General features: G+C 32.4%; 1 protein-coding gene across 1 annotated transcript; it reads left to right on the forward strand.

Annotated features, from left to right (window-relative positions):
• The first annotated feature begins 13,431 nt into the window (after positions 1 to 13,431).
• LOC124942228 (MLO-like protein 15) lies at positions 13,432 to 20,060 on the forward strand. Its single transcript, XM_047482689.1, has 14 exons — positions 13,432 to 13,554; positions 13,639 to 13,696; positions 13,783 to 14,033; positions 15,896 to 16,012; positions 16,086 to 16,143; positions 17,945 to 18,039; positions 18,133 to 18,207; positions 18,315 to 18,403; positions 18,503 to 18,552; positions 18,704 to 18,744; positions 18,841 to 19,050; positions 19,140 to 19,207; positions 19,303 to 19,363; positions 19,460 to 20,060. The coding sequence occupies exons 1-14, from the start codon at positions 13,432 to 13,434 to the stop codon at positions 19,727 to 19,729; spliced, it is 1,566 nt and encodes a 521-aa protein (XP_047338645.1). The 3' UTR covers positions 19,730 to 20,060.
• Positions 20,061 to 27,267: the final 7,207 nt, after the last annotated feature.

A 27,267-nucleotide genomic window follows, 5' to 3' on the forward strand; every position in this document is an offset into this window, starting at 1 on the left:
CAGGAAAAATGTGTTAGAAAATATTGACTCTATTAGAAAATAATTAAAATTGTGACGATATAATGTGTCTTTATTAGAGAAAAAATACAAATGGGTTAGAATGAAGATTGTTGAGTTATCATGAATTGTTTAGTGCAAGGAAATAGAATATTGAACAAAAGAAAACTATATCTTTTTAGTCTATAATCTTGATATAAGGAAATAAGATTAAGACAAAAAATATAATCTTTTATTATGGTAATACAACTAGGTAAATATTATGACAATATTTTGGAATCTCGAAGACAAAATATTTGCTTTGACTTAGTTATTTATTTAAATGTGTTATCTGGCAGCTTATTAAGATGAATTTTTTGCCTTAAGAGCATCGCTTTCAGTCCTACTTTTATTTCGGTTAGAGTTTTGGGGGACCGTCGTACTGAGTGTTATATAAACTCGTGTTTTAACCGTATACTATAATAATGTAATCTTTGTTCCTATCTCCTCAGTAATATTCTTTCTTCTAATAGACGTATCAAAGTTTTATATTGGTGAACCATGTTAAATATGTGCTCTTTCTCTATTATTTACATCATGTCTCACATTTCGTTCTAACAAACTAGTATCAGAGCTCCATGATATTCTATTGTTTATTTTTTCAATTGAGATGGAAACGATAATCATTAAGAACAACAAGTTTATTGGGAGAAACAATTTCAGTTTTTGATAGAACAAGATACATGCTCTAGTGAAACAATAAGTCTTATGGGGGTCGCTGAATTTCTCAACATGAGTAGTAATAATTATTGAGACTGTCATTCTGGAGGAGAAGACACATTCAACAGTTATGTTGTGTGTCTTGCCGGTGATGTCATCTTATAGGTATCATAGGAGGAGAAGGTTGTTGGGTTATTGTTTAAATTAGAGAGCCTCTACATGATAAAGTCTCTCACCAACAAATTGCTTATAAAGTAATGTATCTTCACCTTTAGAATGCATAAATGTGTCAAAAAGACACTCGGTATTTCCTATAATGTCCTACCTTTACAGGGTTTATTTATGTTTAATCCTTAGATATTCACAAGGATGACATTATTAAGCTATTACATATGAGGTTTGGTCATATAGGTGAAAAGAGGATGCAAATTCTGGCAAAGGAGAAATTTATTGGTGGTATCATGATGACGAGTCTTGATTTATTTAATAAAAAACTAGATAGAATGTTTTGGGTAGTAGCACTAACATCAATATTCTATTGCTAAATCATGGGCCTCACTACAGGATTAATTACAAAACACTTTATGAGATATAATCTGGAAAGTTTGCAAGTTACTCAGGTTGGAAAGTTTTTTTTGTTGAACAATTTATTATCATGTCAATGAGGGTAAACTAGATCCAAGCGAGAAGAATATAGTATTTTTAGGCTATGGAGATAATGTCAAGGGATACAAAGTATGGTCTCCATCTAAGAGAATAGTATTATGAGTAAGAACATCATATTTGAAGAGAGATCTACACTTAACTATATTGTGAGTTCTATAGTAGAATATAAGAGTATTGATAAATAAATAGAGTTAGATATTCCTCTAGAAGAAGAGAAAGAACACCATGTTGAGGTTGAGCTACCAAAGCCTAAATCAAGAAATTCTCAATTGTCAAATCTATTCATTAGAATGTAGTTGAATGTTAATCAAGGTGGATTGAAGTTAACTCACCTTAGAGATGTGGTTATGAGGATATGATTGGTTATGCACTACATGTTACCGTGGAGGACGTGGATACGTTATAACCATTCACTTACAAAGATACTATATTTTGGTTTGTAATAATAAGACATATGGGTCATCTTAACATTAAATAATGCATTTAGATAGTCTTACATTGACTAATGCATCTGGGTCATCTCGACATTCAGTAATGAGTCTCATCTCGATCATATAGCATTGACTAATGTATTTATGTCATTTTGTCACTAAATAATGCATTTTGGGCCATCATAGCATTGGCTAGTACATATGTGTCATCTCAGCATTAAATAATGCATCTATGCCATTTATGCCATTGAGTAATGCATTTGAGTCATCTTTGACATCAAGTCATACATTTGGACATTGATTAATATATATGGGTCATCTTGCATTGATTAATAGCAATATTTGGAAACGCTTAACTCCAGAACTATAGTTGGGTTTGGGCACTTTTTTTAATTTATTTTAAAAAAATGTCTTTTTGAGTTGTTAATTTAGATGAAATAATATTCTGAAATATACTTTAATTATGTATATACTAATAAATTTAATAACATTTGTTCGTTCAAACTCAGTTTAAACCCAACTCTAGGTGTTTCTAAATAGGGTAATGTATTTGGATCATCTCTAGCATTGAGTAATGTATCTAGATCATCTGGAATTGTGTAATTCATATGGGCATCTAGTATTAATTAATTCATCTAGGTCATATTTGGCATTTAGTAACGCATATGGGCAATCTTTAACATTTAGTAATATATTTGAGTCATATTTGACATTTAATAATGCATATGGGTCATATTTAGCATTGAATACTACATATGGATATTGACTTATAGATCTAAGCCATCTGACATTAACTAATACATTTGGATCATCTCTAGTTTTAAGTAATGCAGCTAGGCCATCTAACATTGATTAATATATATATATATATATGTCATCTCTAACATTGACTTATGCATCTAGGTCATCTTTGATATTAAGTAATGCATCTGATCCATTTATAGTATTGAGTAATTCATATGGGAATTGAGTAATGCATTTAAGCCATCTTGTATTAACTAATTCATCTTGGTCATCTTTAGCATTGAGTAATACATTAGGACCATATTTGGCATTAAGTAATGTATTTGAGTCATCTGGGCATGGTCTAATGCATATGGGCCCTCTAATATTAATTAATGCATGTAGGCCATTTATGTCATTGAGTAACGCATTATACCATCTAAGTATTGACTAATGCATTTGGGCCATCAAGATTGACTAATGCATCTAGGTTATCTCGACAACTAGGCCATCTAGCATAGACTAATGCATTTGATCACTCGTCATTGAATAATGCATTTGGGCTATCTAGCATTGAGTAATGCATATAGGTAATTTGGGAATTGACTAATGTATCTCAACCTTTTATCAATGACTAATGCATGCGGGCCATCTAGAATTGACTAATGCATATGAGTCACCTGACATTGACTAATGTATCTAGCTATCTCAGCATTGACTAATACATCTGGTAAGTTGTCTTAAGGAAACTCTAGGTCGGAGAGAGAGGAGATAGATCATATGGGCATTGATTAATATATTTAGGAAATATAGGAATTGACTAATGCATTTAGGGTATTTGGGAAAAATTTAAGTTAAGGTAGAGATTTGTTGAGTTTCCTTGAATTGTTTGGTGCAAAGAAATAAAATATTAAACAAAATAAAATTATATCTTTTTGGTGTATATTCTTGATAAATGAAATAAGATTAACACAAATTTTGTTTTGATATTTTGTTATACTTATACAACTAAGAAAATTTTGTGACAATATTTTGAAGTCTTCTAAACAATATATTTGTGTTGACCTAGTTGAGGTTTATTTAAAGATGCAATTATGAACTTTAGAAAGTTGAAGTATTTACCTTGAGAGCACCGCTTCCAGTCCCAATTTTGTATCTGTTAGGATTTGGGGGCCGAGTATTATATAATTCATATCATAACCCTATAATATAATGATGTAATCGTTGTTCTAATCTCCTTAATAATATTATCTTTTCCAGTGGACGTAGTCAAGTTTTATCTTGATGAACAACATTAATTGTGTTCTTTCTTTAATGTTTACGTCATATCTCACATTTAATTATAAAAAAGATCAAATGGTCTCAATAGTAAGCTAGTTGTAATCGTTTTCATATACTTAACAAGTTAGTAAGAATTAACCTTGATTTCATAATCATTCTACATATTGATTTGTCCAAGTTTGTATCTTATGATACTTGAATAATGCATTACATACATTGTTTGAAATATTGAGATTTCAATCATTAAAGAATTTTTATACAACATGATTTTTTATATACTTTCTAGGACAAATGAGTTGATGTGCCATGTTCAAAACTTTCTAGAGCCTTCTAGATAAAAGTATGTGTGTTTAAATTGGTAGAATTTTCATTTCTCCCGTTTGGTAACTTAATGTTATGTCATATATCATTGACTCATGCACGTTTCTAAATGATATATAGATATAGTATAGAGTTATATTTACCTTGATGTTGTACAAAATGTATTGAAGATCTTGATGTTGTTCATCAAAGATAAGAAAAGAATAATATGTATTTATATATATATATATATATATATATATATATATATATATATATATATATATTAATGATATAAAGACAGAGTATAAAGATAATTTACCGTGATGGTATATAAAATTTATTGAAGATCTTCTAAAAGAATGTGATAGAAGATAGAGACATTATTGAAGAAAATGATAGAGAAAACATAAATATAAAAGATTTAAGTGAATAAAGTAAGTAACAAATACATGGGTATTTGGTGGTAGTTATAAATAATAAATATTTAGTTAACGCTAAATTTATTACTAATTTAATTAATTATAACGTGAAATAGAGATTTACATATAAATATCATTCAATTTGTAATAGTTTTCGCAACATTGACCATTTGCGCAATTGTAAACAATATTTCAATTTTGCGATGAGAAGGAGGTATTGCAAATATTATTACACTATAAAATAGGGGATTTCTATCCAAAACTTAAAAAGTATTTATCATAAATGTCATTTGATCCGTAATAATTTACGTTACATTGGTCATTTGCGCAATTGCAAACATTACTACAATTTGACGATGAAAAAAAGTTATAGGAAATATTATGACACTCTCAAATAGGAAATTTCTACTTGAGAGTTCAATTTTATTTATCAGAAATTGTATTCGATCCGCAATAATTTGCGCAACACTGGTTCTCTAAGAACCTGAACGATTGAATCTCAATTGTACTAACGTCATTTTTGTTATTATGTTAAGAATGTAAAAAAGAAAGGAAAGAAATCCAACAAATCAAAATGAAAATAATATTGTGAGAAGGAAGATAAAATGGTGGGTTGGGTAGTTGGGTTAAATGATGTCAAACGAGAAACGAGTTAAATTAATTAACAATAACTGCAACTAATTTTACAAATAATATTTTTGAATACTTAAAAAAATAACTAGTTAAGTTGAGATTAAAATACTTTAATTCAAAATAATACAAAAACTCTAAACGATAGTTTTAAAATATCTAACAATATTACAATTTATTTTGCAAATAATCCGTTATTATAAAGTTGTAAACTGGTCACGGAGAAAATATCTATTAGTTTTAATCAAAACAAAATTAATTAGTAAAACTATCAAAGTGTGACTTCAAAATTAATTTTATGACATTTACACCTATATGTTTATCTATATGTTTATGGTGAATTACAATCGATAATGAAAATATGGTTTGTTATTAAACCATTTAAAAATTTGACGTTATAAAAACTTTGTGATATTATTAACTTCTTTGTTTTTTTTATTTTTTATGTTATTATATTAGTTACAATCATATTGAAAATAAATTATATATTTTATAATAAATTTCTTACAAATTTAATTGGTAAGTAAAACATGTTTTGGTTAAAAATATAGTTGGAATTATTGTAATATTTTGTTAAATTGATGCAATTTTAATTGTAATTCTTAAAAATGGACATTACATAATATTTCTTTGCAAACTTAAATTAAACATTTTTTGGTGTAATACATAAATACACATATTTACAAAATATTATAGTTTGTCTAGATTTGATTATTGATGTCACATCCTAAAATTCTACTTTTCCCGACTGAGAATCTTCGGTCTTGGTTGAGACATAGTACTAGGGGTGAGCATAATATGGGTTTACCCAAACCCAACCCTAACCCAAACCCAAAATATTAATTTGGGTTGGTTAATATGGGTTGGGTTGAGTATGGGTTGGGTTGAGTATGGGTTGAGTTTAATTTGAGTTGGGTTAGGGTTACCCAAATTACCCAAATTATATAAATTTAGTTTAATTCTCTATTATTAATCCAATATAAACTAATCATCTTCCAACTTTATGTCGAACACGTTTTTGACATGTTTAACATATTTTTCATACGTTTAACACGTTTTTCACACATCTAACACGTTTTTAATATTTTTAACACGTTTAACTTATAACATGTTTTTCACACGTTAAACACGTTTTTTACATGTTTAACACGTTTAACACGTTTTTTACACGTTTAACACGTTTTCACATTTTTGACACGTTTTCACGTTTTTGACACGTTTAACACGTTTTTGACATGTTTAACACATTTTCACACTAATAACACGTTTTTCACGTTTTTGTCACGTTGAACACGTTTTTGACATGTTTAATACGTTTGACGCGTTTTTGACAAGTTTAACACGTTTTTTACATTTTTGGCACGTTTAACACGTTTTTAACATACTTAACACGTTAACACGTTTTTGATAAGTTTAACACGATTTTCACGTTTTTAGCACGTTTAACATGTTTTTGATAAGTTTAACACAATTTTCACGTTTTTGGCACGTTTAACACGTTTTTGACATTTTAACACGTTTTTGATATGTTTAACACGATTTTCACACGTTTAACAAGTTTTTAATATTTTTAACACGTTTTCACACTTACAACATGATTTTCACACGTTTAACACGTTTTTACGTTTTTGGCACGTTTAACAAGTTTTTGACATGTTTAACACGTTTTCATACTAATAACACGTTTTTATCACGTTTAACACGTTTTTATCACGTTTAACACGTTTTTGACATGTTTAATACGTTTAACGCGTTTTTGACAAGATTAACATTTTTTTACATTTTTGGCACATTTTTAACATAACTAACACGTTTTTGAAAAGATTAACACGGTTTTCACGTTTTTGGCACGTTTAACACGTTTTTAACATTTTAACACGTTTTTTTTATATGTTTAACACGTTTTCACACGTTTAACACGTGTTTAACACGTTTAACATGTTTTTCACGTTTTTGGCATGTTTAACACGTTTTTGACATATTTGACACATTTTTTCACACATTAATACGTTTTTCACATTTTGGTACGTTTAATACGTTTTTGACATGTTTAACATGTTTTCAGATTTTTCACGTTCTTAACATGTTTGTAACATGTTTAATACGTTTATAACATGTTTAATACGTTTATAACATGTTTAACACGTTTTTCACGTTTTTGGCACGTTTAACACATTTTTGACATTTTAACACGTTTTACACATTTAACATATTTTTGACATGTTTAACATATTTTTTGCACGTTAACACGTTTTGATAAGTTTAACACGTTTTTGGCATTTTTGACATGTTTAATATGTTTTTCACACGTTTGACATCAAACGTGTGAAAACATATTAAACGTGTCAAAAATGTGAAAAACATGTTAAACGTGTCAAAAACGTGTTAAACGTATCAAAATGTGCCAAAAACGTGGAAAACGTATTAAACGTGCCAAAAACGTGGAAAATGTGTCAAAACGTGTTAAACGTGCCAAAAACGTGAAAATGTGTGAAAAACATGTTAAACATGTTACAAACGTGTTAAATATGTTATAAACGTGTTCAACATGTTAATAATGTGAAAAACCTGAAAAACATGTTAAACATGTAAAACGTGTTAAACGTGTCAAAAACGTGAAAAATGTGTCAAAATGTGTTAAATGTGTCGTAATCATGAAAAATGTGTCAAACGTGTTAAATATGTCAAAACATGAAAATAGTGTCCAACGTGTCAAATGTGTTAAACTTGTGAATGCGTGAAAAACGTATTAAACGTGTCGAAAACGTATTAAACGTGTCGAAAACGTATTAAACGTGTCGAAAACATATTAAACGTGTCAAAAACGTGAAAAACGTGTTAAACGTCTCAAAACATGGAAAACGTGTCAAAACGTGTTAAACGTGTCAAAACGTGTTAGATGTGTCAAACGTCTCAAAACGTGGAAAACGTGTCAAAACGTGTTAAACGTCCCAAAAATGTGAAAAATGTGTGAAACGTATCAATAATGTGAAAAACGTATTATACGTGTCGAAAACGTGAAAATGTGTTAAACGTGTCAAAAACGTGAAAAACGTGTTAAACGTGTCAAAACGTGCCAAAAACGTGAAAAACGTGTGAAACGTGTCAAAAATGTGGAAAACATGTTAAACGTGTTAAACGTGCCAAATGTGTCAAAATGTGTTAAATGTGTCGAAAACGTGAAAAACGTGTCAAACGTGTCTAAAACGTATTAAACGTGTTAAAAACGTGTTAAAAACGTGTTAAAAACGTGTTAAACATGTCAAAAACATGAAAAATGTGTTCAACGTGTCAAAAATGTGTTAAACGTGCCAAAAACATGTTAAATGTGTGAAAAACGTATTAAAAATGTCAAAAACGTGAAAAAATGTGAAAACGTGTTAAACGAATAAAAATGTGTTAAATGAGTCAAATACATGTTTAATGAAAAAATAAAAATAAAATAATTTGGGTTACCCAACCCATACTCAACTCAACCCATACCCAACCCATAATAGTAAATAATATGGGTTGAATTATGGGTTGGGTAAATTTAATTTGGGTTGAATATGGGTTGGGTAATACACAATGGTTTATTAGGAATTATCAAGCAAGCTCTTTCTAAACCAATCTTTAGAAACCCACAATGGTTTATATAATTCAATTACATTTTATGAAGGATGCATCCTTTCTTTAAAGTATGAATTTATTGGATAACTATGTTTTTAATGATGAACAAGGATGAAACCATATTTTTCTAAAGAAGGATCTGTTTTCCAAAATAGGATCTATTTTCCAAGGTAGGTTCTGTTTTCTAAAAGAATTGTGGAATCATATTAAATACTGGTAAATGATTTGACGGATATGGGAGGAAGGCTACCAAGTTGAGCTTTGGTAGTCTGATTCCAAAATTATGTGTTGAGTTCTATTAGGACTGGACTTTTGGGATGAGCTCTAGAAGATCCTACCACACAGAATGGTCTATCCAGGTTGTGGACTTTAGGGATAGACTTCGAAGAGTTCCCTTCTAAATATGTGCTCACAAGGATTACTCACCTTGAGGATTAACTCTCAAGGTCTAGGGTCAAAATATGTGCTCAAAATGTAACTTTACATTCGCTAATGATGATATACCCTTAAAAACCCTCATGGATGCAATATATAATAAATATCTTTTTATGTACTCTTTTAAATGCTTGCTGGGTTTCTATACTCATTATGCTTGTTTGGTGTAGGAACTCAAACACGGTTTGTGAATGACAGGTGAAGGAAGACTTAGAGTGGAGAGCAAGGTGCAGGACATGCGTGTGGAAGGAAGGACCGAGATCGTACGACCGACTTTTATAACACCATTTTAATAGTCATGGTAAAAAGACACCCTAACGCTTCCGCATATATGACCGAAATTACGTTGAATTAGGTGTAGGAAATTAGGATTTTTGTGCTTATTAATGAAATAATCACTTGTAAAAAAATGGATAATTCTCGAGAAAGATATCCGAGAGCGAAAAAATTCTCTCGGCGATATTTATTTTACCAAGGGCAAAGTGTTGCTCTCGGGGATAGTCTTATTGTTACCAAGGGCGCAAGAATGCTCTCACTGATAATAATATATTTTTCCCGGTTATTTCTTTCTTCCTTTCTTTTTTCACTCTTTTCTTGCCGCTTAGTTCTTTCTTACTTTCTTTTCTCTCTCTTCTTTCTTTCTCTCTCTCTTTCCTCTCCGTTTAAGATATCTTTTTCCTCTTCATTTAATATTTGAGTGCAAATCCAAATAGTGGCCCTTCTTCTTCTATTCACCGCTCATATCTTCATTTATATTTCCTTATAAGATTACAGATCTGAGTATTTGACAAAATATCATTATCTTATGATTATAGATCTGAGAGACTTTTAATTTCTCCAGCGACTTAGCCAGCTTCTTTCCAAAATACCTCATAGAATCGGCGAAATCCGATGAACTCGACATGATGTCCGAACAAAATAGCTAGTAAGATCATCGTTTTCGCGGAGGATGAAAGAAATATGAAGAATCTAATAAAGAGGAAGAGAAGATTAGTGATGAGGCCACGACTAGAAGATCAGATCTATTCTTGTAACTCCTCCGGCATCGTTACAGATTCCAGCAGCTGTGAAGATCAGATTTAGAGCTTTTGTTACAAATGAAACCGCCATCAGGATGTGGATCCAATGAACATATCGTTTGTTGATTAAGTAAGTGTTAGGATCTAGGTCGCGGCTGGAGGACTAGGGTTGGACCGGTTAGCGCGTCTCACTCAAAGGGTGGTGATTAATCCGGTTAGAGATTAACACCGGGGTTTCAATACTACACAAACTGTCACAAACCCTTGAACTAGGTTCAAGCGCGGAAGAGGTTTGTTTCAGGTTGAAGCAGCACACTTACAGGATAGGCAGAACCGCGGTTTTGAATATGACAGGTTTGGAAATTGATGGGTCGGTTTTTGTAACTTGGTAATTCGGTTTAGGTAGTGTAGAGTCGGTTAGAGCGGTGTAGGTAGGTTAGTACAGGTCGGTTAGAATATAGAACCAGCAGAAAGTAAGTAACAAGACAGATTTTTATGGATGTTCGGAGATAAAACTCCTACGTCACCCCTTCCTCTCGAAACCGCGAGAAGGATATTCATTAAGGAATACAAATACAATCCGATCGAGACTTATTTCCTGCTCGATAACACCCGTACAATTTACACCGAAATTGTAAATACACACTTCAACTTTAGCACTTAGGGCTTTTCTAGAAAGAGAACACAATCTTATCACTTGTAAATTAATTGCTCGCTATATCACTTGTGTCCCCGCAGTATCCCACTTGTCCCACTTTTACTCTTCTTCAGCTGCTCCTTTTATAGGTGAAATATGTCAACGGTCATATTTCACTTCCTTGAATTTGATTGGCTGAGGAGAGGTTCAGTGATTCAGACCTGGCGGTCATCTGTTCAGACCTGGCGGTCAACTTTACAGACTTGGCAGTCTGTTCTTCCAGTGTGTAAGACAAACCTGCTAGGTTTGTCTTTTACTCAATGTGGTAACTGTCGGTTAGACAGTTGTCTGTACTTGGAAGATTTCATTTCTGATTTATCCTGAAGTGGAAAGATCTTGTAGGACTGTCTTCTGCAGCCTGCAGACTTTCCTCAGACTTGTATGAATATGGCAATGTTCAGTCTGTTCCTTTGGTATCGTTCTCAACAGATACTCGAAGTATCTTCTTATGTTGGTCGGTCATTTGACTTAATCGGATGACTTCCGGTGTGATTGGTTTAATCGGACAGCTTCCGGTTATTCCTTTGCCTTCTAGCTGATCGGTTGTCTGGTGTTTCCGGTCTTTTAGTTTTGGCCGATCCTTTCTTTGTGCGGTTATGTTCCGAATGTTCCTGGTCGGTTTAATAACTTGACCGGTTAATCTTCTTAACCGGTTCATTTGTTTGACCGGTCCGGTTCCTTGTTCCTGCATGGAAAGTTTATTTATGTTAAGTTCTGTGAACCGGTCTAATTTTATCTAACAGTAAGTATATGTCCATAATCCTAGAAAAATAATATAGTATGTATAGATCTATAATCGTTTGTTGATTAAGTAAGTATTTCTATTTGAATACGTTTCTGAAGTATACATTAGGGATTTTCTGTTTGGATGTATTTGTTGAACGTATTTGCTGTAATTATTCTTGATTTTTTGTTTGGATGTATTTGCTGTAATTGTCAAACTCGTTACTGGATCTCGATTGTTCTTGATATTTTACTTTTAATTGTTCTTATATCTTCAGTAGATAGATCAAATAGAAAGTAGTAACAAAATCTGTGAGATTGGTGATGGTGTTGTAATTGTTCAATAATTATGGATCTGGTGAGAGAGAAATGGAGAAGAATGTGAGGTCGGAGCTAAAGAATAAAGCTGAATTATTTAATATTATGACCGAGAGCATTGGCTCTGCTCTCGGTAAAAAACATTATAATTATATCCGAGAGCCTTTTAATGCTCTCGGTGACACTTATCTCCGAGGGATGCTTATGCCCGCAAATATCCTTTATTTTTCACCGAGGGATTCATCACCTAGAATTCGCGAGGGCGTTTATCGCCCTTGGTGAGGTCTTTCACCGAAGGCATAACGACTTTCTCCGAGAGTTTATGTCCTCCTTAATGAGCGCGTTTTTACTAGTGAATGTTAAACCGTTTTTCCTAAAAAAATCAAAATATTATATATAATATTAATAAAATGTTATTAAATTAATTATAATAATACATTAGTTAATAATTGACACAATAATTAGTTTTACATTGTACTTAATTAGAAAACATAAAAAAAAATATACATTAATTTTAAAGTATTACTAAATTAGTTTTAACATTTGAATACGTTATATGACATATAAATTTATCTTTCAAAATAATTTAATGAATTGATAAAACATTAGTGACGTATTTTAGACTAAAAAAAGTCGGTTCCAGTTGTAGCGATGAATTCAATTAGTTTCACAATTGAGTTCTAGTTTAAACAATAACGACGTTTTTGTTCATCTTATTCTCAACCGTCGCTAATCATCTTTTATTTATATTATAAGTGGTTATTTTTTATTTGAAAGTTAAAATTGAAAAAAAGAACATATTTATATAATTTATGAAGTATTATGAAATAATTTATGAAATATTATAAAGATTAACATCCAATCCAATAAGATTTTTAAGAATGGCGGTGAACTTCTCAAACAAGTGTTCTAATAATGACGTTATTGATGATACAAATCGGACCAATATAATTATGAAAAGTACGACAATTTATTTCTAAACATATAGTTCACAAAAAAAAATATAGAATAATAAACTAACGATAACATCCTCATTTAATTCTAGTAATATTTTTAAAGAGATTTTAAATACTTGTCATCTAACTTTACCTAATAAGGTGTGATACCGATTGAACCTTCATAAAACAAATCCTAAAAGACTGACTGAATATTAATTAGTTACAATAATCATCTCTTAATTAATTAATTAAATTTTAAAATAAAAAGTTGTTGTTTGTGAATTGTAATATCCGGAAAAGGTCCCACACGTTAACGGAGAAAAATAGGGAGACTTGGTAAAGGGAAAGTGATGATCATATCTACAGATAATATTCCCCCTTACCCTCACTTCTCCAACTGGATTATTATTAATAAAATCTGTAAAGAATAATTCAATAAATATACATTCAACAATTCACACTGATTCAATCTCTTGTTTATAAACCTGTTCGATTATTTCCATTTCTCATCAAATAAATTTCCCATTTTCAAATTATTCTATCATGGCCGGAGGAGCTGGAGAAACAACGTTGGAGTATACTCCAACATGGGTAGTCGCCATCGTCTGCACAGTAATCGTCGGAATTTCACTAATCGTCGAAAGAGGTCTTCACTATACCGGCAAGGCATGTTTTTTTTTAAATTTTTATATATATATTTCTCGATCTTCATTTATTAATATTAATTATAATGATTAATCATTGTCACAGTATTTGAAGGGCAAGAATCAGAAGCCACTATATGAATCATTACTTAAAATTAAAGAAGGTATAATTAGTTATATAATTAATTAAGGGTTTGTTTGTATATATGTTTGGTCTAAATGTATTATTGTTATGATTTGTGGTCAACAGAATTGATGTTGTTAGGGTTTATATCGTTGTTATTGACGGTAACTCAAGATAGAATTCAAAAGATATGTATTCCAGAACATTTAGGTGATACGTGGCTTCCTTGTAATAAGAACTCGGTGAAAACTACCGACCACTGGCAGATGACCGGAGCTTCTTTCTTCTTTCCGACCACAACTCATTACTTATTCTCTGAAGCACCGGTTACTGCCCGTCGTCTTCTTGCTGAGGAGGCTACTAACTCATGTGGAAAGGTAATTAACCATGTTACATTTAAGATATAATTACAAGTACTCAATCCTTGGAGCTTGTTTGTTTGATCTTGTGTTTTTAGAAGGAAAAAAAATAAAGTTGTTTTTTTTATTAATAAAAATATTATTTAATATTTAAAATTTAATTTAATAAAAATAAAGTAAATTTTTTTAATATTTTAATTAATTAAATGAATGATTTGATGTTTAGGAGAGAATTTAAAAATAAAATTAAAAATTATTTATAATCCCAAAAGAAACATATTAAGAACTTGTTTGCAAACAGAATTGTTTAATAAAAGATGGTAGTTTATTTGGGTTTTGAATTTGTTTAATTATATAAATAATTTTGTATTTTAAATTTAATAAAAATAAAATGAGTGTATTTTAATTGAACAAATAATTTATTTGATAGTTAGAATAGTGATAAAAAGGAATGTATAAACAAAATTAGTAAAATGTTTTTAAAAAATTATTAAAAAAAATTCAATTTGAGTTATTACATGTCGTTTGATGTTGTTTTTATTTAATATCAAAAAATCATATATTTAATATATGTTTTTTAACTATTAAATTATTGAATTTATAATAATGAAATATTTTATTTTTTTAATGAAAAATAAATTATATTAATTAATTCGATTAAAAATCTAAATATTTTTTTATTATTAAAATAAGATATTTTTCAAAAACAAATAAATAAAAATCTTAAAACGATCTCAGACTGAAAGTCTTTATAATAATCTTATTTTAAAGTCATTTTTATAATATAAAATGGATTGAGGAGAATCCACTCAAGAAAGACATGGCTTTTACTTTTGTGACATGGCCTAGTTGTTGGTTATATAATAAATTATTGAGTGTGATTTGTTTGTCTTTTTATTCTATCACATTTTATAAGTTTATTTTAAATTGTTATTTTATAATCACTTTTAAATTTGAAAAATATTTTCTATTTAGTATAGGGGTATTTTTATAGTTTTTTTTTATAAATTATGATCAAAATTATAGGATAATTTTTTTAATTTAATTTAATATAAAATTTATTTATAACTCATGATTTTTGTAAAATTATAACTTACAAAAAAAAATATATGTAGGCTTATAATTTATTTGTCATAATCCTAACAATTAATTAGGGCTCAAATAAAAATATGATAGTGAAATTGTAATTTCATAAAATCAATCCATTAATTATACTAATCAAATTAATTATACTAATCAAATTGATCGATGTGATCTGTTTACAAATGATTTCTGAAAAGATTTTGCTACTCAAATTATGCAACATTTTTTTATTTGTTTATTTATTTTAGTGATTTTGCTTTTTTATTTTTGAAAAAAAAAATTTATTTTATTTGTTTTTCTCAATTATTTTTGCATTTTTATTGTCATGATTGTATCGTTTTGTTTGGAAAACACTTCCATTTCCGTAGATTATTTTTTTAAAAAAAATTTAACTACCAAAGAAAAATAATAATTTGTTATATTTTCACTTTCGAATTATTTCCTCACTCTACCAAAGGAGCAGACAAGCATATATTTTTCATCACTCTAAATTTGCTATTGCGTATTTGGTGCTTCACCCTACACCACCTTTATAATATATGTTGACTTTTCATTTTATTTCTTTATTAATTTTGACTTATCCTATAAAATAACCAATTTTTATAAAGGTGGTGTATGGTGGAGCACTAAATCTGCAACAGTAAACCCGATTTTCATGGGTTTATTTCAGAATATATATTAACTTATGTTCTAAAATAATTTAATATAGATATATATTCACAAATTTCTTAACATTTATTTTTAAATTGACAAGCTTTTTTGGTAGCTTACTGTTTTGCCCTTTAATAAACAATCAGGGAAAAGTGCCATTGTTATCTTTGACAGCACTGCATCATCTTCACATCTTCATCTTCGTGCTAGCAGTTGCTCACGTCATCTTTTCTGTCCTCACCATCATTTTGGGAGGAGCTAAGGTAATATTTTATTAATTTATTGTTATGTTAATTAAAAAAAATTATTTACATTTTTTTTATTGATAATATTTAGATACGCTCGTGGAAACATTGGGAAGAATCAATCTTGAAAGATCAAAACTCACAAGATGGTAATCTTTATTTCCCTCTTTATATATGGAGTTTATAATTCTCTTGAAAATGGTTAGAAACTTTTGTTTGTTTTTGAAGCAGAAAGAGACTAATTTATTAATAATTTGCATTAGCTACCGTAAACATACAAACATGTACAAATTATTAGAAAATGTGAGATTTTTCATTTAAATACTAATAGAATCTCGACTTTTCATTATTATGATTATTGTAAACATGAAATCAAAGTAGAGGGGATATTACTAACATTTGAATAATTGAATTATTTGAAAATATTATTCGATGGAACATCTCAATGTGATGGTATACAACTAAAGAAATTAGGATAGAGATTCGTTTTGCCTTTCAAATGATTTATTTATGATTTATCTAAACCTCAGTCTAATTTGATTTTAGAATGTTCCTAAAAATAAATATAAAGTTGATTAAAGTCAAACATATCAAAATGTCATATAACCTTATAAAAGAATAAGAAAAACACCATTAGTCATAAATAGGGGTGTTCATCGGTTCGGTTTCGAGTTATTCGAGTTCCTCAATTCGGTTTCTTCGAATTTTTTGTTTTTTTCCGTCAATTCTAAAACCGAACCGAATTCGAATAAATTATAATTAAACCGAACCGAATTCGAATTTTATATTTGGTTTGAACATCGAATAATTCGAATTCAAACCGAATTCAATTTTCTTTTATTTTAAACTCAAAATAAAATGTACCAACCAAGAATTAAACCTGGGGTCTATACCATGGTATGGTACTATTCTACCACTAGACCACTAGTGTTTTTGTTTCATTTTTTTCTTTTATTATAAATCTTAATTCAAAATATTCTAGTTTGATTATTTTGAACTTATTCTTAAGTTAAGTTTGGAAGAATAAATAATAAAAAATGAATTCGGTTTTCGGTTTGGTTTCGAGTTGATACCCAAACTCGAAAACCAATTCGAAAACCGTATTTGATTTCGAATTGATTTGAAATTCGATTCGAAAACCGAAAATAAAATTCGAATTCGGTTTATTCGAATTCAGTGAATTCAAATTCGGTCGGATATTCGGTTCAGACCAAATATTGAACACCCCTAGTCATAAACAACAAAAACTTATATAATAACAAAACAAATAAATTAGTTTTTATTTAATTGATGAATAATACCAATAACATGATCCCTTATATATAATTATTATATTATTAATCTAACTATAATACTTTAAACATATATAATTAATTAATAATATTTATTGTAAAGGCAATATATATTAAAGGGTTGTCATAAAGAATATATACTAATAAACATTTTCTATATTAAGAGTTGAACCCTTTGACTTGAACATTTTTAATTGAACCATTGAAATAAAGTTAAATTGATCTAATGGTTCATGTGTTCCTATACCCTCTCACAGGGAGATAGAAATTATTGGGTCAAAAAAGTTATATTTCAATGTCAATTTAACTAAATGAATAAATAAATAAATATAATGATAATTTTACATATTTAATTATGTTTATAGTGTTCGGGGTAGAATCATGGTGAGATCGGAGCGGGGTATTACGGGAGACATAAATATCATCTCCGTCCCATCTCCGATCAATTATTGATCAATCCAAGGAAAAATCGCCTTAATAAATGGGACAATTCGATTAAGTTATTGTACGACGGTTTCAAATTATCATCCTTAAAATTTATATTTAAATCTATATATTTTGATGCATAAATTAGATCACCATAGAATTAGTCTTTTAATATCAATTGTTTCTTTTATTAAATAATTGTTGAACAAATTATAAGTGTTTCCGTTAATAGATTCCGAGGAAAAGTTCATCCATGTCCAAGACCACGCATTCATAAAGGGTCGATTCCTAGGTTTCGGCAAGGATACCGCCGTCACTTCTTGGCTCGTGAGTAGATCATATCACCTCAATAGTGACTCTATTCTCATATCACTCTCCAATATGTTTATGATATATTTTTGTTTCTTGTTAATTTTTCAGCTCTCATTTTTCAAGCAATTTTTTGGTTCCGTCACAAAATCGGATTATCGGACACTTCGATTAGGATTTATTACGGTAAATTACTACATCGAGAACACCATGTCTCTACGATTCAGTGACTCTATTGTGTACCGTGAAATAATATTGTTTGATTTCCTTGTTTTCTCGTGTTTTTTTGTTAGACTCATTGCAAGGGAAATCCAAAGTTCAATTTTTACAAGTACATGATTCGAGCCCTTGAAGCCGATTTCAAGAAGGTTGTGGGAATAAGGTAGGAAATATAACCCTTTGTAATGATATATCTCAATTATTGAAATACATTTTTTCTTCTTGAAATGAATATAATTGAGTTTTCCACTCATACTCGCAGTTGGTACCTCTGGTTATTCGTTGTCGTCTTCTTGTTGTTGAACGTCCAAGGTAAGCTATGCACTTTCATTACTTTAATGTGCAATAGACATAATTTTCGGTTAATATTGTTACTAAAATTATGTATTTTGTATGTTAATAATTTGGTTTTTCTTTAAAAGTGTAAAATAAATTTATCCTAACTTGAATTCTACCTTCATAGGTTGGCATGCCTATTTTTGGATAGCATTTATTCCCTTAATAGTAAGTTCTTATTACTACAATTGTTAATAACTAGCTTGGAATTTGATTATTTTCTAGGTTAATAATATGTTTCATTTGTTTAATTCAATGATAAAGCTTTTACTAGCAGTTGGCACCAAGCTTGAGCATGTCATTACTCAATTGGCACATGAAGTTGCTGAGAAACATGTAGCGGTTCAAGGAGAATTGGTGGTGAATCCTTCTGACGATCATTTTTGGTTCAACAGGCCGCGCCTTGTCCTTATATTGATTCATATAATCCTCTTTCAAAACTCGTTCGAGATAGCATTTTTTTGTTGGATTCTGGTAATTATGGAAATATATGTAGTCTTTCGTGTCTATATATCGCAGTATTTTCGTAAACTAAAAATGATCGTCGTTAATGTCGTTCGTAGGTACAATATGGTTGGGATTCCTGCATCATGGGAGCTGTCGGTTACATAATCCCAAGACTTGTGATAGGGTACTACATCTTTTAATCATACATGGTTATGCGAGACATTTGATTTTCTATGAATTTTAATGCTAATTGTGCTTCTTCATTTTTCTTTCATGTAGGGTATTTGTTCAATTTCTTTGTAGCTACAGCACACTGCCACTCTATGCTATAGTCACGCAAGTAAGTATATATATCACATTTTAAAACTTATTCGGTTTCACATTTTATTTTACAAGGCACAATTTAATTTTGTATTCATATGTTTCTCGCTGAAAGATGGGAACTTTCTATAAGAGTTCAATATTTGAGGAACATATCCAAGTAGGCATAATTGGTTGGGCTGCCAAGGCAAAGAAAAATAAGGGTGTTAAAAAGGTAGCAACCAATGATTCTAACAACAATGCAGAATCAAGTGAGTCCTCGGTTCAAATGACAACGGTATCTGAGGCGGCATCGACTATGGAAGAGGGACAAGCAAGTGAAATCAGGCCTAGCCCTAACCCGAAAGGGGCAACACCTTTAATATTACGTGCCTTCAAGAAATGAATAACCCTGGTATGAGCACCAACCAAGATTGTATTTCATTTTATTCACTTGTTATTTTGTTCGAAATTGCAACCTTTGTGATTTCCGAATTAATACAAGTTAGAAAAATAAAATAAAATAAGCAATGTATGATCATTGTTGATAGCATTTGTGGGTTTTAAGTTGTACAAACAAATTAGAATATAGTAATAGCATGCAAGGAAGCATTTGTTTGATCAAGCTTTTAAGTGTTGGTTCTTGTAACATTATTTTTTACCAAGTTTGTAATTATACACAATAATGTGAAAGAAGTGTGTTTTTGGCCCATTATCAATAAAATTACTTGTTTTTAGAGTTGTTATTATTATTATTATTTTACAACTTAATACTTGTATTTAAAACAATTATAGCTTCACAAAGTTTGTGAATACTGATTCAGTAATTGTATTTTTGTATTATTTTCATAACATGTCACCTAAGATTAACTCTAGTCTCGGGGCTGATTTTTAGAACTAAAAATATTATTAGATCTGTTACGGTTGTTTTAGTCCATTTGATTCCCATTCAACCCACGAGGTTGACTCAACACCTTTTAGCCCATTGTTCTTTACGTTAGGGTCGAAGTTAATTATGTTCTTATTCATTATTGTCGGGGTATGAAGATCCGACTGATAAAATAAAGAGAAACTAAGGTTTATTAACAAACATAAAAATAAACTGAATGTAATGAAAGAGTTTATATAGTTAGTGATTATACTAGACTAAAATACTCTTAATTGTTAATAAAGATAATATATCTAACATTCCCTCTATAACTCACGATGCAACAACAATAAGCATTGAGAGTTTATCAGTCAGAAAACAAAAGCGCGAAGTCGAGTGCGTTTTTGTAAATATATCAGCAATCTACAAGGAGAAAAGAATGAATGACAAAGTGACGGTGTGAGTCTATAGATGATGACGAGTGACATTACAATCAATCTCAATATGTTTGGTTCGCTAATGAAAGACATTATTTAGTGCAATTTGAATAACACTTTGATTATCGCAATGTAACGGAGTAGGATGAGAAAGAGAAATATCCATATCAGTAAGTAACCGACGTAACCAAACAATTTCACAGATAGTTAAGGTCATGGCACAATACTCAACTTCTGTAAAAGACCGAGAGATGACATCTTGTTTCTTGTTCTTCCACGAAATAAGTGAATCACCAAAAAAAATACAATATCTAGTGGTCGACTTGCGGTCTGTAGGATCACCAGCCCAATCTGCATCAGAGTAGGCGTGCAACTCTATTGAAGATGTGGAAGGAAATATGAGAGTATGAAATTGAGTTCCCTGAAGATACCTGAGAATACGAAGAATAGTAGCCTAATGAATTTTAGTAGGGGCAATGACAAATTGACTAACCACATGAACTGCATGCGCAATGTCTGGGCGAGTTATAGTAAGATAAACCAAGTTGTCAACAATTGTGCGATAAAGACCAGAATCCTCCAAAAGAGAGCCATCAGACGTAGAGTATTACCATTGTCCTCAAGGGGTGTATCAACCATCGGACAGAGAGTATTTAGATTGAGATAAGAGATATCTTTTTGGAGAATAAACTACCTCAATTTTCAAAAATAATTAACGTAGCATGACTAAATCTTTCATAGAGAATGAATGCGCCAACTCAAAATTCAATGATTTAATACCAACATGATCATCACCTGTAATAATCATATCATAAACATACAAGGATAGAAGAATACGTCCTGCCGTTGTACGCTTGTCAAGTAAAACTGAATCATGGTGACTATGAAGAAAGCCAAGCGATGTGATCACTATAGAGACCTTTTCAAACCAGGCACGTGGTGCTTGTTTGAGACCATAAACAACTTTGCAAAGCTTGCAAACTTTACCAAGCTGATGAGGAACACCCGGAGGAGGCATCATATAAACCTCTTCATGAAGGACACCATTCAAGAAAGCATTATTCACAAACATTTGAGATATTTTCCATTGGCAAACCGAAGAAACAACAATCAAAGTGCGAACAATCAACATTTTCGCAAAAGGAACAAATGTTTCCTCATAATCCATGCCATATTTGTTAGAATACCCTTTAGCAACAAGTTGAGCCATGTATCATTCAATGGAACCATCTGATTTTGTTTTAATCTTATAGACCCAACGAGAGCCAATTACATGTTTTCCAAACGGGAGTGAAACCAAATCCCATTTATGAGTCTGATGCAATGCATTAAGTTCTTCAACCATAGCAGTCTATCAAAGGGGATAAAAAATTGCCTCTCTATAGGATGAAGGCTCAAAAAAGCGATGAACATAAGTGACAAAGGAAGAAAATGAAGTAGAATAAGAGGAATACTTAAAATTGGGAAGTTTAGTAGACTTATGAATACAAGTGGAGTGACGAGGAGGAGGATCCACAATTTCCGGCAATTGGGTGGTCATAGGAGTATGAACATGGGAGGTGGGTGTATCGTGAACCAAAGTATCAAATAAATCTTTTTCGGGATCAATGTCAAAAGAACCAATACGAACTAGATCTGTTAGGGTTATATGATGTGAATTAGTAGGAACAAAGAAGAATGAAATGTGCTCTAAAAACACAACATAAAGCGAGACATACAATTTTTGACTAACTAGATCAAAAAACGATATCCCTTTTGACCAAGAGCATAACCTAGAAAGACACATAAGGAAAACTATGGAGACAACTTATAACGCTCAACATGTGGTCGAAGGATAAAATAAATGCAACTGAAAACAAGCAACAAGGAATAATCAGATGATTGACCATATAATTTTTCAAAAGGGGACAAACCTGAATTATTATTATGAGATATTTATATTTTATTGATCACATAGTAGAGGTAAGAATTGCTTCTCCCCAAAACACACTAGGAACCTTGACTGAAAACATGAAAGAACGAGTTGTTTCTATAATATGGCGATGTTTTCTTTTAGCCACACCATTTTTTTGAGGAGTGTTGGTACATGAGTTTTGGTGAATGGTACTATCAGAGAAAGTAACTAAGATAAATCATTAGAAGTTGTTAGGATCGGGGACGCCCTTGGAGGACCGGGGTGTTTCTGGTTTTAGGAAGGGTGGCCGCTTACAACACACACAACACTTTGGTGATAGTCCGGTTAGAGACTAAAACCGTTCTCAGCACTGCACAAACTGTCACAGACTCTTGAACCGAGTTCAAGGGCGGAAATGTCTGTTTCAGGTTGAAGCAACTTATGCGACTTTAGATGATGTTTTGGGAGGAGTCGGTTTTATGGATATGAGTGACCGGTTTTAGGAGTATGATTAGTTTGAGGTTAGGCTAAGTAATAAAAGCAAAGGAAAGAACACGAGACAAGGATTTGTTTATGGATGTTCGGAGCAAACCCTCCTACGTCACCCCTTCTTCTCAGATTATGAGAAGGATCTCCACTAACTCTTAGAGTTACAACAATACTGCCGGTCGAGCCCAACTTCGCTACTCGCCGGTTACACCAAACTCACTCTTTGATGTAATACAACAACTCAACACAACACAATACAGAAAGCTTCCGGTTTTAGACACACCGGTTTTGGAATAAAACAGTTTATCTCTCTAGAACTTAATGTTTTTCGTAATCCGTAATGTATAACTTTCAGAACTGATGATGCCTTAAATGAAGACGTTTCGTCTTCCTTTTATAGCTGAGAGGACCCAACGGTCGTTTTTCTTCTCTCTCTTCTGGATTGGTTGATCGTTATCACGCCTGGTGCAGAGAGATTGCTTGCACGCTTCACTTTCCTCAACACCTGGCAGTCATGCAGGCAGCTCTGAGCAAAAGATGACATAGCCGGTTTTCAGATTTGGACACGTGTTGGACATGCACCTCCGGTTGTCAATTTCGGATCATTAAAGCATCATTTCTTTCCTCGCATGCTTCCGATCGGATCTGATCTTCTTTTATTCTTTCAAGACACGTTTCTTTCGTCATGGTACGCCACTCTTGAAGTTTGAATTTTTCCGGTTCTTGTGTCTTGTGCAGTATGATCTGGCTGGTGTGTAAGTTTTTGTCTTGGCTAACCGGTTGCTTGAGAGAGTAAAAAACCGGTTCCTCTGATCTTTAACTTGATCACCTGAAACTGGTTTCTTTGAAGTATAGCAGCAACCGGTTTTGATATGCCAACCGGTTCATACGGTTTTGATCTGTACCTGCACATGAAAGTTAACAGCTGTTTAGTTTGTCTGGCCGGTTTGAAAATTAACTTACTTAATTTTTCTATCAATTTCTCCCTTTTTGATTATTTAGAATAAATATTCAAAACTTATAATGTGTGGCCGGTTTCGAAAATTAACTTACTTAATTTTTCTATCAATTTCTCCCTTTTTGATTATTTAGAATAAATATTCAAAACTTGTAATGTGTGGCCGATTTTAAAAAAAAACTTGTTTACTAGCCAGTTAGAAAAATTAACTTACTTAATTTTTCTATCAATTTCTCCCTTTTTGATTATTTAGAATAAATATTCAAAACTTGTAATGTGTGGCCGGTTTAAAAAAAAACTTGTGTTTGATTGTTTTTGAAGAAAATGTTTCAAAAGCATATGTTTGATTTTTCAAAAATATATGTTGAAACTGCCATAAAAATAACATAACCATGTTCCGAGTCATAATTAAACATAAGTTGTTTTGACGGAAATATAGAGAGATTAGGGCTTGGATGGTCCCCCCTTGTGAAACTCCTTTTCTGGTTCTTTCTCAAACCGTCTTCTTTCTTCTTCCTCTCTTGCCTTCCATTCCCTCTCACGTCTTTCAGCATCAATCATCATTCCGGCCCATACACTTGAATGACCGGTACCCTTTTTCTTGAACCCAAAATTTGTACAGACCGGTTTTGGTGGAGGAGGTGGCGGAGCGATAATTTGTCTGACGCTTGGAGTTGCAGTTGAGCCTTCGGTTGTCCTTCTCTTCCGTTGGTTAAGTTCCTCAGCATCTTCTTCTTCTTCTTCATCAAGCGGTTGAGCATTCAGTACGACTGGTACAGCTGCTCTTTGTTCTGTCCGCTTGATCACGTTCTTAACTGCACTTCGTTTCTTCTTATTCCTTGTATCCATTGACTGGAACGATTGAACCGGTTGGAGTTTCTGGATGTTGGCCTGTTCTTCCTCGTTGCACTTTTAGGCGAATTCATAGTCTTTTTCTTCAATCTCCTTCTGCAACCGGACCCTTTCCATTTCTTCCTCTTGCAACTTCTTTGCAGTTTCAGCATCCGTTTCGATTTGCGTTTGAGTTGTGCTGATTTGAACCTTGGACATCTCCCCGATTTGGATGGCCATTGCCTGCAGCATGTCCAATAATGGAGCGGTTGCGGCTTTGATGGACTCGGCAATCATGGTTTTGACTGAGGTCTGCATAGCCGTATCCATCATGGATCTTATAGAGTTTGACAGGTTAGCTTCAGCCGTTACAATTCTTTCGTCGGTTGTGGCTTTAAAATTTTCAAGGCATGAGTCAACTGTCTCAACCACCGCTTGCTTAATTTGATCAATTTCCGGAGCTTTGGCCGTTTGAGAAAATTCTTGTTCCAGGTTTTCAGTCGTTCCGGATGTCTCACCGCCCATATAAAATGGCTTACTTTGATATAAGTCGGCATTGTTGAGTTGGCGTTGGCAACCTTTCCTCCACTGCATATCAAAAAGATCGAGATTTTGGACGAGCTGTTCTCGCACCGCAATAAACCGTTCGGCCATCCTCATTTCGATCGGGTTTAGCGTCGCGTCTTTAGTTTCTTGAAAGACATTCTCCACTGCCTGCAACCGAGCGTTTTCAAGGATTACTGCGGTTTTGCTAAAGGCAGGTTGAATAAGGTTGGTGTTAGCTAACTGAAGGGCCCTCTCTTCCAGCCTGATGAGCTTGTCCCAATATTTGTTGCCGTTCAAACCTGGAGACATGTCGGATATTTTTGTTTCACATCGGAGCTTCACCCACAGAATATATGGAGCTATCGCTTCACTGGCACCCTTGTTCATGTCCCTAATAAGTTCCTCAAAGACTTCATCTTCTTCTTCTGCGGTAAAGGTAACCTCATCCCCGGTTATGGCTTCTGGTTGAGGACCGGTTTGCAGCGTACCTTTTCCTGTTGCGGTTGAATCTTCGATAAGAACTCATTTGCCTTGGTTGACCTGAACAGAACCTTCAGGTATTGTCGCTGAGTCAGATGGCCCATCTCGAGCCGATCGGTTTTCTGGAGCTATCTTGCCTCTTGCGGAACCGGATGGTTCCTGTTCTTCAAGGTTACCCTCCTGAGCCAGAGGGGTAATCTCTGCTGTTTTGGCCGTTTCTTCGACCGGTTGTGCTTCACTCTGATCAGGCATCTCAACCTGATCAACTGGCTTCCGACGACTTGAAACATCGTCCTCTTCGGTTTCCTTTGCAATGTCTTGGATAACATCCTCAATTGCTTTGGAGGTGTTTAAGCCTACGTCGACTAATACCTCTTCAATTTGTTTACTCGGTGACTTGGAGGTTTCAGAGTGAATGCTTACCTCTACTTCCTCCTTGGAAACGGACTGGTTTTGTTGGCTCCCCGAGGATTCGGTTTGCCTTGGAGAATTAGATGGAACGGGGGTAGGAACGACGGTGTTGATGGGAATGGGTTGAAAGATGTCTGCGGTTCTTTTTGGTGGATTATCCGAGGAAAGCGTTTTCTCGGAGTCCGCCGGTTTGTTGGAACTTTTCCTCGTAGCTACCTTCTTTCTCCTCTTCGGTTCTGGTGAGGCTTCGGTTTCAACCGCTTTTCTTGCCGGTTTCTTCTGTCTGGTTTCTTCTTCAGCCGGAGCCGAGGAACTGGCTCCTTTGGACGATTTTGTTTTTGAGGTTTTGGGTTTGATCGTCTTCTCCGGTTTCTCGATCATTGACTCTGAATCAAGAATAGTAGAGATTGGAAGCGGTTTACCTTCACCCAGTTCCACATTAAGGAACTCAAGGATTTTGACGATCTGCATTGCAAAGGCCTGCACCCGGCCATCTTTCTTTATCACCATCTGGCAAAATTTTTAGAGAGAGATATCCGCCATTGTTGAGGGCAAGCTTGAAGGATTTTCTTTTTGGGTTGGATGAATATCTACCTTTAAGGCTTGGACAGATATTCTAGAAGATTGATAGAGTTATTTCAAAGTTATTAGATCCATTAATACAATTGAGATCACGTCTTCATCTACAAGTATTCATCTCGATCTTACCTATTTATTTTCTCGTACCATGACAATAACCTAGACGCATGCCCTAGGAATATGATACAAATCTTTAGTCCTATAATTATGTTTGGATTTTTCTTTAGACGCATTTACTAGGGTAGATTAAATAAATGAAGTGTAAAAAATATTTTGTATTAAATGACAAAGAGTTTATAATAGACACCATCATTTGATGGGCATAAGAGACATAGCGTTGTTGTCCTTTTTCGCGTGTAATTAAGCCCCAAACTTTGATCAAAATCTCTTTTATTCGCGTTCGAGAATGCACAAAAATTTCATTTTCCCGATTTTTCTTAAAGAGAAAGTT

This window comes from Impatiens glandulifera, chromosome 6, assembly GCF_907164915.1.
Source record: "Impatiens glandulifera chromosome 6, dImpGla2.1, whole genome shotgun sequence".
NCBI classification, from domain to species: domain Eukaryota; kingdom Viridiplantae; phylum Streptophyta; class Magnoliopsida; order Ericales; family Balsaminaceae; genus Impatiens; species Impatiens glandulifera.